Source organism: Haliotis cracherodii, unplaced genomic scaffold, assembly GCF_022045235.1.
Source record: "Haliotis cracherodii isolate W230 unplaced genomic scaffold, xgHalCrac1.p SCAF_1, whole genome shotgun sequence".
In the NCBI taxonomy this organism is placed as follows: Eukaryota; Metazoa; Mollusca; class Gastropoda; order Lepetellida; family Haliotidae; genus Haliotis; species Haliotis cracherodii.
The window spans coordinates 25497032-25513272 of record NW_027266264.1 but is presented as its reverse complement, the minus strand read 5'-3'; the positions used below and the strand labels follow the sequence as shown (position 1 = coordinate 25513272).

Here is a 16241-nt window from a genome sequence, read left to right as displayed (position 1 = left end):
ACCCCCACCCCCACCCCCACCTACCCCTGTCAAAATAAAAGTCAACTACGGCCTTGCAGTCTAAACACCACCTGAACACAGCGTCCTCATAATTGATACATGTTTCGAATTTAAACATGTCAAGTCAAATATGTATAAGATGTATAATATATATTCAGATAAAATGTGTACATCGGATTCACAGGCACGTGCCTAAAACAAATTAAGGTATTTCCCACGTTTAGATACTATTCATATTTAGACCTAAACGCGGCAAAATTTTGAGGCAAGGATAGTATTTTTAATTTAGCTTTGTGTTTAGGATCTAGACACATTTGTTACAGTATATTAGTCTGTTATTTTCAAACCCACAAAATAGAAGTATAATTTTGCTTCATTTGAAGTATTGTTTACTCACTTTACTTAAACCATAAGGATAATACGTCACCATCCCTCTTAGACAGTGTTCATCATCACCATACCAACCCAGGCGTAACACTCTCTGTACAAACGGCGTTGACGGAATAGTATTATCAAATGAGAGTTACGCCCCTTGGTCATGCAAGTATACGCTGAATGTTGGCTAGAATCTCAAACTTTACCCGATCATCTTTGTCAACAGCATTTCCGGGGCGGTGGAGTGGCCTAGTGGTTAAAGCGTTCGCTCGTCACGTTGAAGACCCGGGTTCGATTCCGTACATGGATACAATATGTGAAGCCCCTTTCTGGTGTCCTCCGGGCGGTCGGGTAGCCTAGTGGTTAAAGCGTTCGCTCGTCACGCCGAAGACCCGGGTTCGAATCCCGACATGGGTACAATGTGTGAAGCCCATTTCTTGTGTCCCCCGCCGTGATATTGGTGGAATATTGCTAAAAGCGGCGTTAAACCATACTCACTCACTCACTCTGGTGTCCTCCACCGTGATATTGCTGGAATATTGCTAAAAGCGGGGCAAAACCACAATCACTCACTCACTCAACACCATTTCCATGCGTTTCACGAACGGATAATCATCTACGACCTCGTCTTCCTGAGGCAAGCGTGTCCACCGGCCTATATTAAAGCTTAGTTTCTACTAGGCTTTGATATAGGCTAGTGGACATGCTTGCCTCGGGAACACGATACAACCTGTGTCAGTTTTTAGCTGAAACTCAAATCAGCGGTAAACTCATTCATTTACGTTATATAGGAAGTCACATTCGAATTCGCGAAAGAGCCAGTGAATGTGCATGGTGTTAGGCCGTTATCACCAGACTATACCCATAGCTAACAGCGACACAAGCACATTGCAACACCTTATTTAGAATATCCAGTCCCTGGACTTCGTAATTACAAAGAAGGAAGCACTCCAGATTTTGATGGTTCAAGCAGAACGTGATCGGTGTTTTGATAATCCTCTGTAATTACAAAATACTCCGAAAAAGTAACAGTTTTCATGAGATAGCTGGAGCGGACTTGATATAGATTTATTACTCAAGTGTCACAATGGAGATGGTCGTGGTACAGAGGCTGCAATTGGCCAGTGCATTATGTAAATTACCGGATCGGGTGGTCAGGTTCCCTGAATTAGTTGAAGCATGTCATCATATCCCCATGTCACGTGGATCGGGGCGGTCGGGTAGCCTAGTGGTTAAAGCGTTCGCTCGTCACGCCGAAGACCCGGGTTCGATTCCCGACATGGGTACAATGTGTGAAGCCTATTTCTGGTGTCCCACGCCGTGATATTGCTGGAATATTGCTAAAAGCGGCGTAAAACCATACTCAGTCAGTCAGTCAGTCACGTGGATCGATGCTGATGACGTCAATCACTGGCCTGTCTGGTCCAGACTCGATTATTTGCAGACCGCCGCCATATAGCTGGAATAGCTGGAGTGCGTCGTCAAGCAAAAAACAAACAAACAAATCAACAGTTAATTATATGTAAGATTGTCTTGACTGGCCGCCGCCATTTTGTTTGAAGCAGTGATATCAGAGACTGAATCTGATTGGTCAGTAGGAGGGACATAGAAGGGATAATCGTTATAGTCGCCGGAAGCGCTACAATCCAGCCTGGAAATTCCAACCTAGTTCGGCAAGGGTGGACACTGGACTTTTATAGTCAGTTAACGCCCTTGCCTAGGGAAGATGACACTGGGGCTGGTGACGTCTTCATCACCGACAGGAACCTTGAATACTTTCTGTACAACTTCTTTTATACTCATCACGTGTTAATTCGTGTTTGCTGTAAAAATGACGTTGGTTCGAGATGAAGAAATTATGGAGGACACTGGCCAATTTTCCAAATATGACGTCGCCTTGTTTTATAAAAGAAATACAAATGGAAAACATTGTGGGGATTTCACGACGGTGTCCAAATGGCCACATAATGCTATAAAACTCCTTGCTTGTGGATATAATTCCTCTTGGTGGACCATTGTTAAGCACAAATGTATAATCCGCAATGACTCCAATTTTTACGCTGTTTTGAGCAGTATTCCAGTTATATAGCGGCGTGTGAGCCTTATGTTGGGGGACGCCAAAGACGACTGGGCCACCAGTGCCTCCGACGTTCAGAGGGTTGAAGAAAGGATTTGCTCGAACGTTGTCTCACAACGCTCTCAGTAATTGTACGAACAGCTTCATAACGGCGGCCGGGAAATAAGTTTTCAGCTACTTCCGTTCCATTTTTTAATCATCACTGATGTTTTCTTGTTACCGAGGCGTTACTCAAGTCGTTCCCATGCCATAGATTGGCGCTTAGTGGTAGAGCTGAATTCTACCGTTCTACGCATGCGCTACTTCGCGGATTGTTTACTTTCAAGCATCAGTTACCCTCTCTACGCACGTGTTTACTTTCTGGCTTATTGAAAACAGCTCGTACTCTATCTGCAGATCAACAGAAGCCGATAAACTATGGCCTGGATGAATGCAGAAGAGCAGGTAACGCCATGTAAACAAAAACAACAAAGATTTATGACGGAAGCCAGCGACTGATAGCTCGAGCAACGCTCAACACCGTCCCGTCGGGCTATGAAGAAAACAATCAGCCAGTTGCTCACTACCTTTAACTGTGAAAGAGGGGTAGAATAGTGGCTGGGGCGTCGGTTCGTCCTGATTGCTCACATGGGTACAGTGTGTGAGTGAGTGAGTGAGTGAGTGAGTGAGTGAGTTGGGTTTAACGCCGCTTCGAACATTATTCCAGTTATATCACGGCGTGTCAGCTTAATGTGGGAGGAAAGCCCGAAGTGATGCAGGTCTCAGACTTTTACCACTTCGGTGAAACCCACGAGCACGGTATGGTACTGACAAACCTAGAAACATAATCGGGTCGAACCGGGATTCGAACCCACAATCATAGGTTTCTGACGTGCCAAAGGGACGCAACTCTGTACAGCACATCGCGGCGCCTTAGACGACTGGCCCACCTGTGCCCCCTACAGTGTGTGAAGCTTGTTTAGGGACCTATGGGGACATAGCTGGAATATCGCGTAAAACAACACTCACTTCGAAAGGGTATTGATGTGATCTACTGACTCATAGGACCCGTGAAGATCCGGGGTAGAGTAGATCTTCACCAACCCATACTTGCCGTAAAAGCATCCATGCTTATCGTATGAGGCGACTAACGGGATCGGGTGGTCAGGCTCGCTGACTTGGTTGATGCATGTCATTGTATCCAAATAGATGCTCATGATGTCAATCACTGGATTGTCTGGTCCAGACTCGATTATTTACAAAAGAGGAACTACGTGTCAAAGTAGGAATATCAAATCAAATTCGAGTTTAGGTGCATAAAAACGTCTTCCACACCAGCTGGGCCATGTTCCTCAAAGCAATCTTAGCACTAGGATGATCGTAAGCCTATGTTAAAGTATAGGACTTACGATCATCTTACCGCTAAGATCGCTTGGAGGAACGGGGCAACTTGCACAAAGCGATCTTAGCGCTGAGGCTACTGTAAGCCAATGTTAAAGTATGGGAGTTACGATCATCTCAGCGCTAAGATCGCTTTGTGCAAGTGAGCCCAGGGCTGAGGGCCCCGTTTCACAAAGCGATCTTAGAGCGACGACTATCGTAACACCCATAGTTAAGCACAGCTATATACTTACGACAGTCGTTCCGCTACGATCGCTTTGTGAATACTGTCACAACACAACTGCCAATAGCCTATTAGTACGGCGGGTTGATTTAATCAACATCAATCTACCTTGTAAATAGGCAAGTGTAGCTAGATATAGTTCACAGCATTAGAAACTTTAGAGAGAAATGGTGACTACATGGATCACCGCTGTCGATCACACCGGGGAAGATTTATTAAAATATAACTATAATGCAGTATTCCGGGAAGACTGTATTTCGCATGAGTATATATGTATGTACATTAATATTTGCATGTTTCTCCCACAAGGATCAGGAGTGAAATGGTTTTATCCATATTGGAGCCTGGTGTCATATCGTTTTCCATTGACGAGCCTATTGACAGAAGCTGCAGTAAAATACTGTCTGGAGGACCACAGTTGAAATAAATAGTATTCGGACGAGTCGCCTCCCCTGAACAGGCCAACCTCTCTCATGGCAACATCAGGTTTATGTAAAAATCATAAAAATAAACATTAGCTTAGAATTCATAATCCGTTGTTACATATCAAAGGCATGTTAACACATAAAAGCTAATAGTTTTTTACTTATTGACAATATAACAGATTAATCCCAAATGGGTATAAATTCGCAAAATGAAATAATAAAAATAAATTATAATAAGTTCAAAAGTGTGAGCTGTCATGCCAGGCGAAATGGACGACGCTCTAAATCAATATTTTGTAGTTATGTAGTTGTTACAGACTTCTGAAACCAGTGTTATTGTCCACATATCATTCAGTAAATACTTGTGTAGGCGTCCTGCTTCGAGTATTGCAAAATAATGTGTCGTCAATCTCAAATATATACGAAGACCTATTGGAGTGGTCGTTTATTGGCACATTTGAGAAAATTGTTTCCAATTTAGTATTTGTTTGTTTGTTGTTTAACGCCGCACTCAGCAATGTTCCAGCTTTATGACGGCGGTCTGTAAATAATCGAGTCTAGACCAGACAATCCTGTGATTGACAACATGAGCATCCTAACAATTGGGATACGGTGACATGCATCAACCAAGTCAGCGAGCCTGACAGCCGATCCCGTTAGCGGCCTCTTACGACAAGCATACTCGCCTTGTACGGCAAGCGTGGGTTGCTCAAGACCGTTTCTAACCCCAGTGTTAACATCCCTGTAACAAGAAAGGATACTGTTCGAACTGTTCATGTTTTTTACTTGGTTATATCTTGCGGAGAATAATTGATATGTGATGTGTGTTAAGTGTACTGAACCAGGGCAATCTGGTCACAGAAACGTTAAGGAGTTGGGACTGATATAATATCATTTATAATACAATATTATTTATTAAAAGTAATGTTTCATGTTGTACCCTGAGGCAAAATGATTCGGTTTTTTTAACGCCGCACTCAGCAATATTCCAGCTACATTACGGCGGTCTGTAAATAATCGAGTCTGGACCAGACAATCCAGTGATCGATGGGATACGAAATGGGATACGATGATATGAATCAACCAAGTCAGCGAATCTGACCACCCGATCCTGTAAGTCGCTTGAAACCTATGATTGTGGGTTCGAATCCCGGTTCGCCCCGATTATGTTTCTAGGTTTGTCAGCACCATACCTGAGCTCGTGGGTTTCACCCAAGTGGTAAACGTCTGAGACCTGCATCACTTCGGGCTTTCCGCCCACATAAGCTGACACGCCGTGATATAACTGGAATACTGTTAAAAGCAGCGTTAAACACAACGCACTCACTCATTCACTCACAACAGAAGATTTCACTATTTTGCAATTCTGTCCATGTGAAGCCCAGAACTTCAAAATCAACCCTCGTATAGTAGGAATAAATGTATGTACTCCTTACATATGACATTGACGATACGAAACACACTGGACTAATAATCTCTATGTATGTACAACAACGCAGTGAGGTGACGTCAATGAAGCTGATTGAATATACGTAAAGAATATATTACTTTATGCTATCGATAATACCTACATCGTAATCAGTACTGAAACTGTATTTGGGTCGTGAAAGCTGAGTACGGTCAGTGTGATGAAAACGCACAAGGTTCCTACAACGGAATGAGGTTCAGGCTAGTGTGATTTACCTACACAAGACTATGAACAAACAGGTCGATGTTAGTTGGTTACACCACACTCAATGGGTGAATGGATAAATGATGAGCTTTTGGGCTGTATTAGATTTGAGCCTCAACGTGGATTTTACTAGCGCTTCTCTATTTGAATTGCATCTATTTTCACATCATTCCTTCCGGTGCCGTTTTAATCATCTCGGAGATCTGAAAGACTTGGTTCCGTACAGCTCGAGGGCACTCATTACTGAATGCACACGACCCGTGAAGATCCGGGGTAGAATAGGTCTTCAGCAACCCATGCTTGCCGTAAGAGGCAACTATGCTTGTCGTAGGAGGCGACTAAAGAGAGCGGGGGTCAGGCTCGCTGACTTTGTTGATGCATGTCATCGCATCCCAATTGGGATGCTCAAGATGTCAATCACTGGATTATCTGGACCAGACTCGATTATTTACAGACCGCCGCCATATAGCTGGAATATTGCAGCGTTAAACAACAAACAAACAAATTTAATGCATACATATTTACATGAACACTGGTCATTTATCTTTCCGTTCTTTAAGCGTGTAATTGGTGCGGTACCATTCGCCGGCTCCATTACTCATCCCTCTTCTTCCCTGATCCGTTCTGCTCCGCTCATCAACGCCGCTCCATTCAACAACTCCTCTCCATTCCACTCCGCAGCAACGTTCTACTCAACTACGTCGTTCCATTCCACTTCACTCAACTATACGCCTCTCCGCTCCTCTCCCCTCAACTACACCTCTCCATTCCCCTCCTATGCAACGTTCTACTCAACTATATCGTTCCATTCTACTTACCTCAACTATACGCCGCTCCCTCCAGCTGCACTAAACGAAGATGCTCCGCTCCGTTTGCCTCAAAGTTCAATGCCGCTCCACTACGCCGCTCATCCTTTCTACGTCGCTTTATTCCGCCTCCCTCAACTACGCCGCTCAACCCCACCGCTGGATTCCACTCCGCTCCGCTCAATTCACTTCTCTCTGCCGCACAACCCCTCCATTTCACCCAGTCCTTCAATTTCACTTCATTCTTCTCGACACCTCCCCTCAATTCAATTCCAAATGTCCCCGCCGTCCAAAACCTCCAGTCTTATCCGCTCAATTCAATTCTAATTCTCTCCGCCTCTATACCGCTTCAGTCAGTTCCTCCATCTAAATCTATTCCCACCTCCAATCTGCCGCTTTATTAAGCTCCATAACACTCCGCGCCAACATTCCGCCAGACTCCCTGGACCATTCAACGAAGTCCGAATTTCCCAGATTTATGTCAATGTGTGTCACCTTTTCGTATTACTAATAAATAATGGCCATATCTATGCAAAAGCGGGAGCACGGGTGGCCCAGTCGTCTAAGGCGCCGCGATTCGCTGTACAGAGTTGCGTCCCTTGGGCAGGCCAGAAACCTAGGATTGTGGGTTCGAATCCCGGTTCGCCCAAATTATGTTTCTAGGTTTGCTAGCACCATACCGTGCTCATGGGTTTCACCGAAGTGGTAAACGTCTGAGACCTGCATCACCTCGGGCTTTCCTCCCACATTAAGCTCACACGCCGTGATATAACTGGAATACTGTTAAAAGCGGCGTTAAACCCAACTCACTCACTGTGCAAAAGGGGCTTAATCTTGAACTGAGCAGCTGTAATGTGTCTATTTCTTTCATGATCTATTGGTATTCGTGTTTCAATGTTTAGTATCCCGCTGATCAATGTAAAAGAAAAAGACAATGTATTTAGGTGAGCAAGCGTGTTTTATTTGACGCCACCTTGAACAGCGTTACAGTTATATCACGGCGTGTCACCTTGATGTGGAATCAAACCCCGAAGTAACGCACTAGATGAAACCCACGAGCTGGGGTAGGGTGTTGACGAACTGACAAACTTAAACAAAGCGATTCTGGGATTCTGACCCTCCATCATATGTTTCCAGCACTTCAGGGACGTTACCCTGCACAGCTCCTCACTCCGTTCTGATCTTTCGTGACCCGTGAAGATCCTTGGTAGAATAGGTCTTCAGCAACCCATGCTTGCCGTAAAAGGCGACTATGCTTGTCGTAAGATGCCAATAACGGGATCGGGTGGCCAGGCTCACTGACTTGGTTGATGCATGTCGTCGTATCTCAATTGCGTTGATCGATGCTCATGATGTCAATCCCTGGATTGTCTGTTCCAGACTCGATTATTTACAGACCGACGTCATATAGCTGGAGTATTGCTGAGTGCAGACAAACAAACAATCTGATATCTCGTGATGAATGACCACTTGTTACGCATAAACGTATACTGGAAAGATTAATTAATCGTTTATCGTAACTTCATGCGCTTGTAGAAATGGTCGATATTAATTATGGACGCGTGTGACCTTAAGGTTAAGCGTTAGCGCCTCTTACAGACCCTCAGAGTATACATACACATTTTTTCATAAAACATTTTAGGGGATAGGGCGAACCGAATGTAAATATGTGCCCCACCAACAACACTCCTGTCTGGCGCTCGGCATTAAGGGGCTGAAACAAGACTAGTCGGCTCGGAGTCGGAGTACACTGTGTCTGAGTGGGGTATTCATGTTAAACTGCGGCATGGTATCTTAGTGAGCTAGCCCTATAAATCAGCATCAGTCCAGACTAGAACAAGCAGCCACACACACACACACACGTGCATGCATGTCGCTATATAAGTGCAATAATGTTGGACGCGATGTTAAACCCCATTTCACCTCCACCTCAACCTCTGATGTGCAGATGTATACTTGCAGTATCATGAAACGTATTCGTGATTCGTGACCATGATTCGTGTAAAATAAAACATAACATTCGTTCGTTCTTACCTCAATATACAGCGAAGTTGTGCAGTCTGCCATGAAACAAATATATCCAATACAGCCCATGCAAGTCTATAATAGGGGGCAAGTCTAGATTACTGTAGTTTTAAAGAGAATCTCTGTTCTCCTTTTTTATATTTCGTTAAGATAATCTAATGACTTTTTTCTGCAAAATATGTTAATTTAAGAGACTAGATCATAGCCTACGAAGTTGTGGTAGTCGTAGTATTAGAAGTTACGGATGGTGCAGTCAGAATGGCATTGTTGTGGCGAAGGCAATGCTGATCGCGTAGCTATAGACCTTTTGCGTGCAGTATATACCTATATACAACTTACCCCCGACAAAGCTCACTAAAATAAACGTCTTATGGCTTTAGTAGCTGAAGCAAGAAGATCCCACCACTGAACCCCTTGCTCCTCGGTACTCCAACACTACAAACCGAAACCGTCTCAACTGACAAAACCAGTTTCACAAAACCGGTTCACGTTTTATAGCCGCTGTTCTACCGCCCTCGGGAAGGAATAGAATCAGCTTCAGCGAGTTGTCAGTAGCCTTTGTTTTGGTGAGTTTCCGATTGGCTTGTTTTCATTTGTGGAGATTTTATCAGTTGTTTAGCTGGCCTCGAGGCTTCAGAAGACAGCGAATACCACAGAAATAGCTCGATCCGGTCGCAGTTGGGCTTGTTATGCCGAAGGATCGGCTTCGCCTCAATCAAGCGCAGAAAACGACGGACCGCCGGCCTCTTGACCACGGGAAAATTACACCTGTGTTTTGCACCAGGTAAAATGCGGTGTGACAGACAAATGTGTCAGTGAGTGGCTGGTTGAGTACAGAAGACGATATCTAAATCCAGGTCGAGATTTGTTAATGACCTGGATTTTTACTGACCCAAACCGAACTACAAAATAAAACAACGCAGGCACAGAAGGGGATCGAGTCACGAGGGATAAGAGCGATCAGATATTTCTTTCAAAATGGAAGGGCTACGGTGTTCGTGGCTCATGAGGACTACAGTCGTCATATCGCTCGTGCTCGGAGACGTCACGGGCACCTACGCAACGATGAGTACAGCATTCTATGCCGATAATGACTTACAACAGACGGTGCTTGTAACAAGATTACCCGGCAGAGAAAAACGGGAAATGCAACAAGAAATATTAACACTACTCGGCCTTCACCAGAAACCGAAACCCAAGACTCATGGCAAAGGAGACTCTGCTCCTAAATTTATGATTGATTTGTATGAAAAACTTAAAAATGAAGATGGGGAAATTATGGATGATGATACCGTGTTTCGGAGGAACGCTTCTATCGGATTAAACCCAGATTTACTGGATGGTTCGGACGTCATTATGAGTTTTGTCAATCACGGTAAGTGTACACTCCGTAATCGCGTCTCGTTAATCCAGTGTCAATATTTACCTGTGTGCTATTTCTATTCTCTGCATGGTGGTTAAAGCGATGTTATTCCCTTTACTCTATATTCCCCGTGGATGTGGAATTATTCTGTGCAATATTCTCACTTAATTTGCATGCTACGTAATGGCAATGATGTAGGTGCTGGTTGTAGATGGATGAATGGATTTTTTAAAATACTCATTACATAACAAATGTTGGTAATATAGTCATACTAATTAGGGTTTTTTAACGTTGTTTTCTAATACATTACACAAACGTTTTATGTATTATGCACAGGCCGTTCTCTTTCCGTTAAACCGACTTGTCTACCACATATGTCGACAGAAACAGAAATGTGAGATGTTTTGCTCCCCAGATCAGCGTTATCTGGGCTGTTTCAGTTCAGGGCAGTTAATCGAATGAGATGTTGCTATTTTCTGAACGCGTGGAAAACAGACGTTAATATTTCATGACGGTTATCAGCTGACGAATACATGTTTGTTTTCCCTGCTACAGAGATAGCATCGTTTATAAAAGATATGAATGTCTTAACCGTAAGAATGGCAGAATAAATAATCAGAAGTATGTGTGACTGTCATGAAAATAGGAGCTTTCGTTATGTACATCATTAATATTTGACTTGTATGCTACTCCCAAGGACGATGTCATGGTTGAGGGACGTGATTGCGTTCAAACACGTGCTTTGCATTGAGGCGTGAATACGACGCGGTTTAATATGTTTTTGTTTAAATTATTATCATTATGATTAGCTACAAAATGTGTGTGTGTGTGTGTGTGTATGTGTGTATATATATATATATATATATATATATATATATATATATTAGGTGTATAAGTATTAAGTGTATAAGTATTAAGTATACAAAAAAAACAGTCTAGATAATCGTGCTTGTCAAAACTCCTTTGTCCACACATGATCTGTCGCCGTTCAACAGCTCTTCAGGAGCATATATGTACTTCCAAGAAAAAATCAAAGACTGTTGGATTTTTCCACGCCCGAAATTGAAGGCCACTTATCTTGAGTGTTGCATTTAGTGGCCCTTTCTGTTCAAAACGAGTTGTCACCAATCAGTCGGTTAATGAACAAGTACACACCTTGGATTGATGAATGACAGGTGCGACTACTCCTCCAACGAATAGACATTTTGGAGCAACTATGGTGCTAAAATCTAATTGTCCACCATCAAACACAATGAGACAGCATGACCTTGCCCTGTTAGTAGATCAAGTACGGTAAAACAAACACATGTTAGATACTGTTCGTATTAAGTCATTGAACACAATGAGACATGGACGCGAGATCGAAATTGATGTTACCGTGCTACTTGGCTATAGAATAGTAATCTTATCTTAACGAATTCAACAAGCAAAACTGTTTTCAGATGCCACATAGTTACAATACGTTAAATGGAGATCACAATTTACCTGCTGCTGCTGCTAATATATGAAGCATTTAGTACCAATTCAAAAACAATGTGTTAGAACCAAGGACCTTTATAGTAGGCTGCTTAAATTATATGAATCAGTGCTCTACTGAATATTGTTGTAGGGGTTTGGTAGTCTGTCTGACCCCACGGCGTATATTATTACCCCCCCCCATCATTTTCCAGTTGCCACCCCCATTCGCCGCTCCCCCGAAAGTAGCCTCTAAGATACATGAGGGTCCCTCTATAAATTTTTTTTTCATTTAACCATTTCCATAACTTATTTCGGGACTATATGTAGGGGTAGGTTTGATGTTGGTTTGTGTGTTATCGGGTAAGTTGCTGCCGTGTGTGAACAGTTTACAACGTGACACTGTAGTGTTTCCAGCCAGTAAGCCCCTTGACTCATCAAGTCCCAGGGCGTGAGATTGTAATAACAGTATTACCACGTTTTGAAGGGTGTCTAATGCTCACTGACAGGGTGAGTTATGGACAGTAAAAAAAGGCTTATGTTGTCACTATGTACCTCCTTAATCAGCTCCTTCTATAACAGTCAATCTACACTCGTCTACACCCCGAAGGGAAGTCTCCCTGAACTTCATTAAGCACATGTGGTATAAATTGTCCCCAAACTCAAGTCGGGCTTGTAGCCTTTTCATCGCCTACAAACCTTTATGTGGCGACCGTGCGTGTGTTTGTATGGTAAGCTGTACGTTAAACATGGCTTGTTCTCCGTCACTGAGAGGCGGGTCACGGCTCAATGGGAATACTACCTTTCTGATCTCAGCCACTTCATGCTCTATTGAGTTTCAAGAACGCATTGAAAGTAAATATTATTTAAACTACCTCTTGGAAGTGCATTAGCCTCTAGGGGGCGTTGTGTAGACAGTATTTTTATGGGCCGTCTCGAAAAGCAGACTTTTGAAATGTCGGTTATGAATATTCATAAGATTGTAGGCGTAGTCCCTGTGACCCCGGTAGAGTTTCTTAATAATGAGGTATACCGAGCTGCGCCGGGGGTCAGGATCAGCAGCTTTACCGCCTTGGTACTGGGGTACTCCTGGTGAGTACCATCTTACAGGGGGTGATTACTGAAAAACGTGGCTGTAACACAAATAAAAATATTTTTCATTGACCCTCAGGGTAGAACAGGTCTTCTGCAACCTATGCGTGTCGTATAAGGCGACTATGCTTGTTGTAAGAGCTAGCCACTAACGGAATTGGGTGGTCCGGCTCGCTGACTTGGTTGATATGAAGCATGTCATCGTATCCCAATTGGATGGATCGATGCTCCTGATGTCAGTCATTGAGTTGTCAGTTCCAGACGTCGGGGCGGTCGGGTAGTCTAGTGGTTAAAGCGTTAGCTCGTCACGCCGAAGACCCGGGTTCGATTCCCGACATGGGTACAATGAAGCACATTTCTGGTGTCCCCCGCCGTGATATTGCTGGAATATTGCTAAAAGTGGCGTAAAACCATACTCACTCACTCACTACAGACTGACGTCATGTAACGGGAATATTGCTGAGTGCCGCATTAACTAACTAACAAACAAAAGCCTTCGCCCGCGTAGGATACATGGGTCTATAAAAAAAAAAAATTTATTTGTGTGCAACTACGAATTCCGGTGGTGTGATCTCTATGCTGTGCTATGCACTGACTTCACTAAATGTGTCTTGTCTAATCCCACAGTACTGACACGCTTTACGATTAAGCTTCAAAATATGCGACTATGCTTCAAAGACTTCCTTCACCACCGCGTCATACCTAACGTGAAGGGTGATTTCTTGTTATCTGCCTGGCGTTCGGCATAAGGGGATAAAACAAGGACCGGTCGGCTGGGAGTCCGTTTACTGTGTCTGAGTGGTGTATCCGTGTTTAACTTCGGCGTGGTATCTCAGTGACCTGGCATAATAAAACCGACTGACATAAGCAGAATCACGCATCAGCCGATGTACGTCGCTGTGTATATACAATAATATTGAAATACACGTTAAACCTCGTTTCTACCACTGTCCGGGTGCAATGTCAAAATAGATTCACCATGCTTGGTGAGGGTGAGTTAAAATTTAACGTCACATCGGCATTATTTCAGCCATGTAGCGACGAGACCAAGTTAATATATTCACAATTCAGTTATTTATGCAAAGTTATATTTAAAACCAAGTTATGAAACATATTTGAGCATACTATATTTAAACACATTTTTTGAAATATAGTTGGGCATAACAATGTCATTATAACAGTTTAAAACACGGGCTATAGGCCACAGTAACCAAAGCAAGGCCACCTAGCTCATGCTTGGCGAAAGACGATTGGGTGGTCAGGCTGAATGACTTGGTTGATAGGCTGCCGTCGTACCCCGACCACGCGGATCGTTGCTCACAATATCAGTCACTGGAATTTCTAGTCCAGACTCGGATTATTTACAGTCCGCCTTCATATTGCGAGTGCAGCGTTAAACAACAAAACAACAACGAACGCCTTAATGTGGCCCGAGCATTGCTGAGGCGTAAACGTTCATTCACTCACTCTTTATCTTAATATTAACGTTTTCAGCAAACTTTAATGTTCCGTGCCTTTTCTTAAGTAATTTATTCCTTCATTTATGATATTGTACAGCATAATCACCTCAATAATGTCATTTATGAGTTACTGAGTGGATGTTTTTTTGCGCGCAGCTAACATATCCAGCCTCATCACTTAGCAACCCATCCTTGCCGTAAAAGGCGACTATGCTTGTCGTAAGAGGCGACTAACTGGATCGGGTGGTCAGGCTCGCTGACTTGGTTGCTGCATGTCTTCGTATCCCAATTGCGTAGTTCGATGCTCATGATGTCAGTCACTGGATTGTCTAGTCAAGACTCGATTATTTACAGACCGCCGTCATATAGCTGGAATATTGGTGAGTGCGGTGTTAAACAACAAAACGACAAACAACAAACAAACTGTATAGATAAATTAGTTGTATATGGTAATATATGCTTGTCTAAGAACCGACTAAAGGTGGTTGGGTGGTCATATTCTGTGACCCGGCTGCTTGTGTACCATCATACCTCGATGGCGTGGATTGTTTCCCATGCTTTCAGTCACCGGTTTATCTCGTCCAGATTATGTTAGAGTAAACTACGGTTATAACGAACACGCTTATAACGAACTAACGGATATAACGAACTTACTTTTTTGGTCCCGACTATTTGCTGTAGTTATGCTGTATATATGCTTATAACGAACTACGGTTATAACGAACTAAAATTAGTAGTCCCTTTGAGTTCGTTATAACCGTACTTTACTGTATTAACATCGCACTGCCATGTAGCCTGAGCATTTACTTTCATTTTTACGGTAAAGAAATACATTTCACGTATAATCTGTATTTTTTCTCAGACTAACTGTTCTGTCGTTTATGTCAGGAAAACAGAAAAAAATAGATCAAACATTTTCTAAATTTAAAAGTCCTTGGAGCAGCATAAATCTCAATGTTTGGATTTGTTTTGTCCAGGCAGATCAAGTGAAAACAGGAAAGTATTCGGACGAACGCACACAGCACTTAAAAGGCTGACTGGAATTTCCCCACATTTCCGCCAATGATACTGAAATGCCGTGTGTGTTTGCCATACCAATGGCTTCTTCGTCTCCTGGCAACCTGTGTAAACAAGAGCATTGCATAATCCCGAGAAAGGAATTCCATGTGCACTAAGTCCAATCCTAAATCGTTTGACATCTCACACCAAACAAGCACGCCTGCAGTTGGCAAACAGAAGCCCCGTATGGGGGGAATTTAGCCGCGTTTTTAACATAGATCCGGCCATCGTTTCGGGTCAAAACATGCGGTTTTGTTTTTGTGTGTGTTTGATAATTTGAGATTCACTTAGCGGTGCATAGTCAGAACGCACTGATCAAGGCGTCGAATGTTAAGATGGACTGAGGATTAAATGGATGGATTGATGGATCGATGATGCGTGCGTGCGTGCGTGCGTGCTTCCGTCTGTTTGTACTTGTCCGGACTAATGTCGGTTTTGCAGTGAGAGAAATGATTATTTTTGTGTCACATGCACAAGGGGTCATGGTAAAAACATTTGACATCATAAGAGTTCAAAATAAAAACTTGTGCATCCAGCCTTACTAGTCTTATGAGACACATTAAAATACACATTGTATTCTATGTTTTAAAAAAATGACGATATACAATAATAATACCAATTTTAAAAAAAACTTTTTGAACATAACAGTTATAATTGACTTTTGTAGTTTTGTCTTCTTTCTATAGTTCCATAAGTACGTAGTTTGTAACCGTTTGCTTTATTTCTGTGGTCCCATACAGCAGCATACCATTTATCGTTATCATCAGCAGTGAGAACGTTTCTAACTTGAGCAGTACGTTGTTTAATTGTCAAACCCGATCTCAATAAG

At 43.0% G+C, this 16241-nt stretch overlaps 1 protein-coding gene across 2 annotated transcripts in view; it reads left to right on the top strand.

The window, feature by feature from the left end:
* The first annotated feature begins 9499 nt into the window (after nt 1-9499).
* The window catches only part of LOC139475078 (bone morphogenetic protein 7-like), a 45321-nt gene continuing 38579 nt past the window's right edge, over nt 9500-16241 (top strand). For both annotated transcript variants that reach the window (XM_071258327.1, XM_071258317.1), the window contains exon 1: nt 9500-10358. In XM_071258327.1, coding sequence (XP_071114428.1) covers nt 9962-10358 — 397 coding nt within the window. In that variant the 5' untranslated portion in view covers nt 9500-9961. The remainder of the gene's footprint in view (nt 10359-16241) is intronic.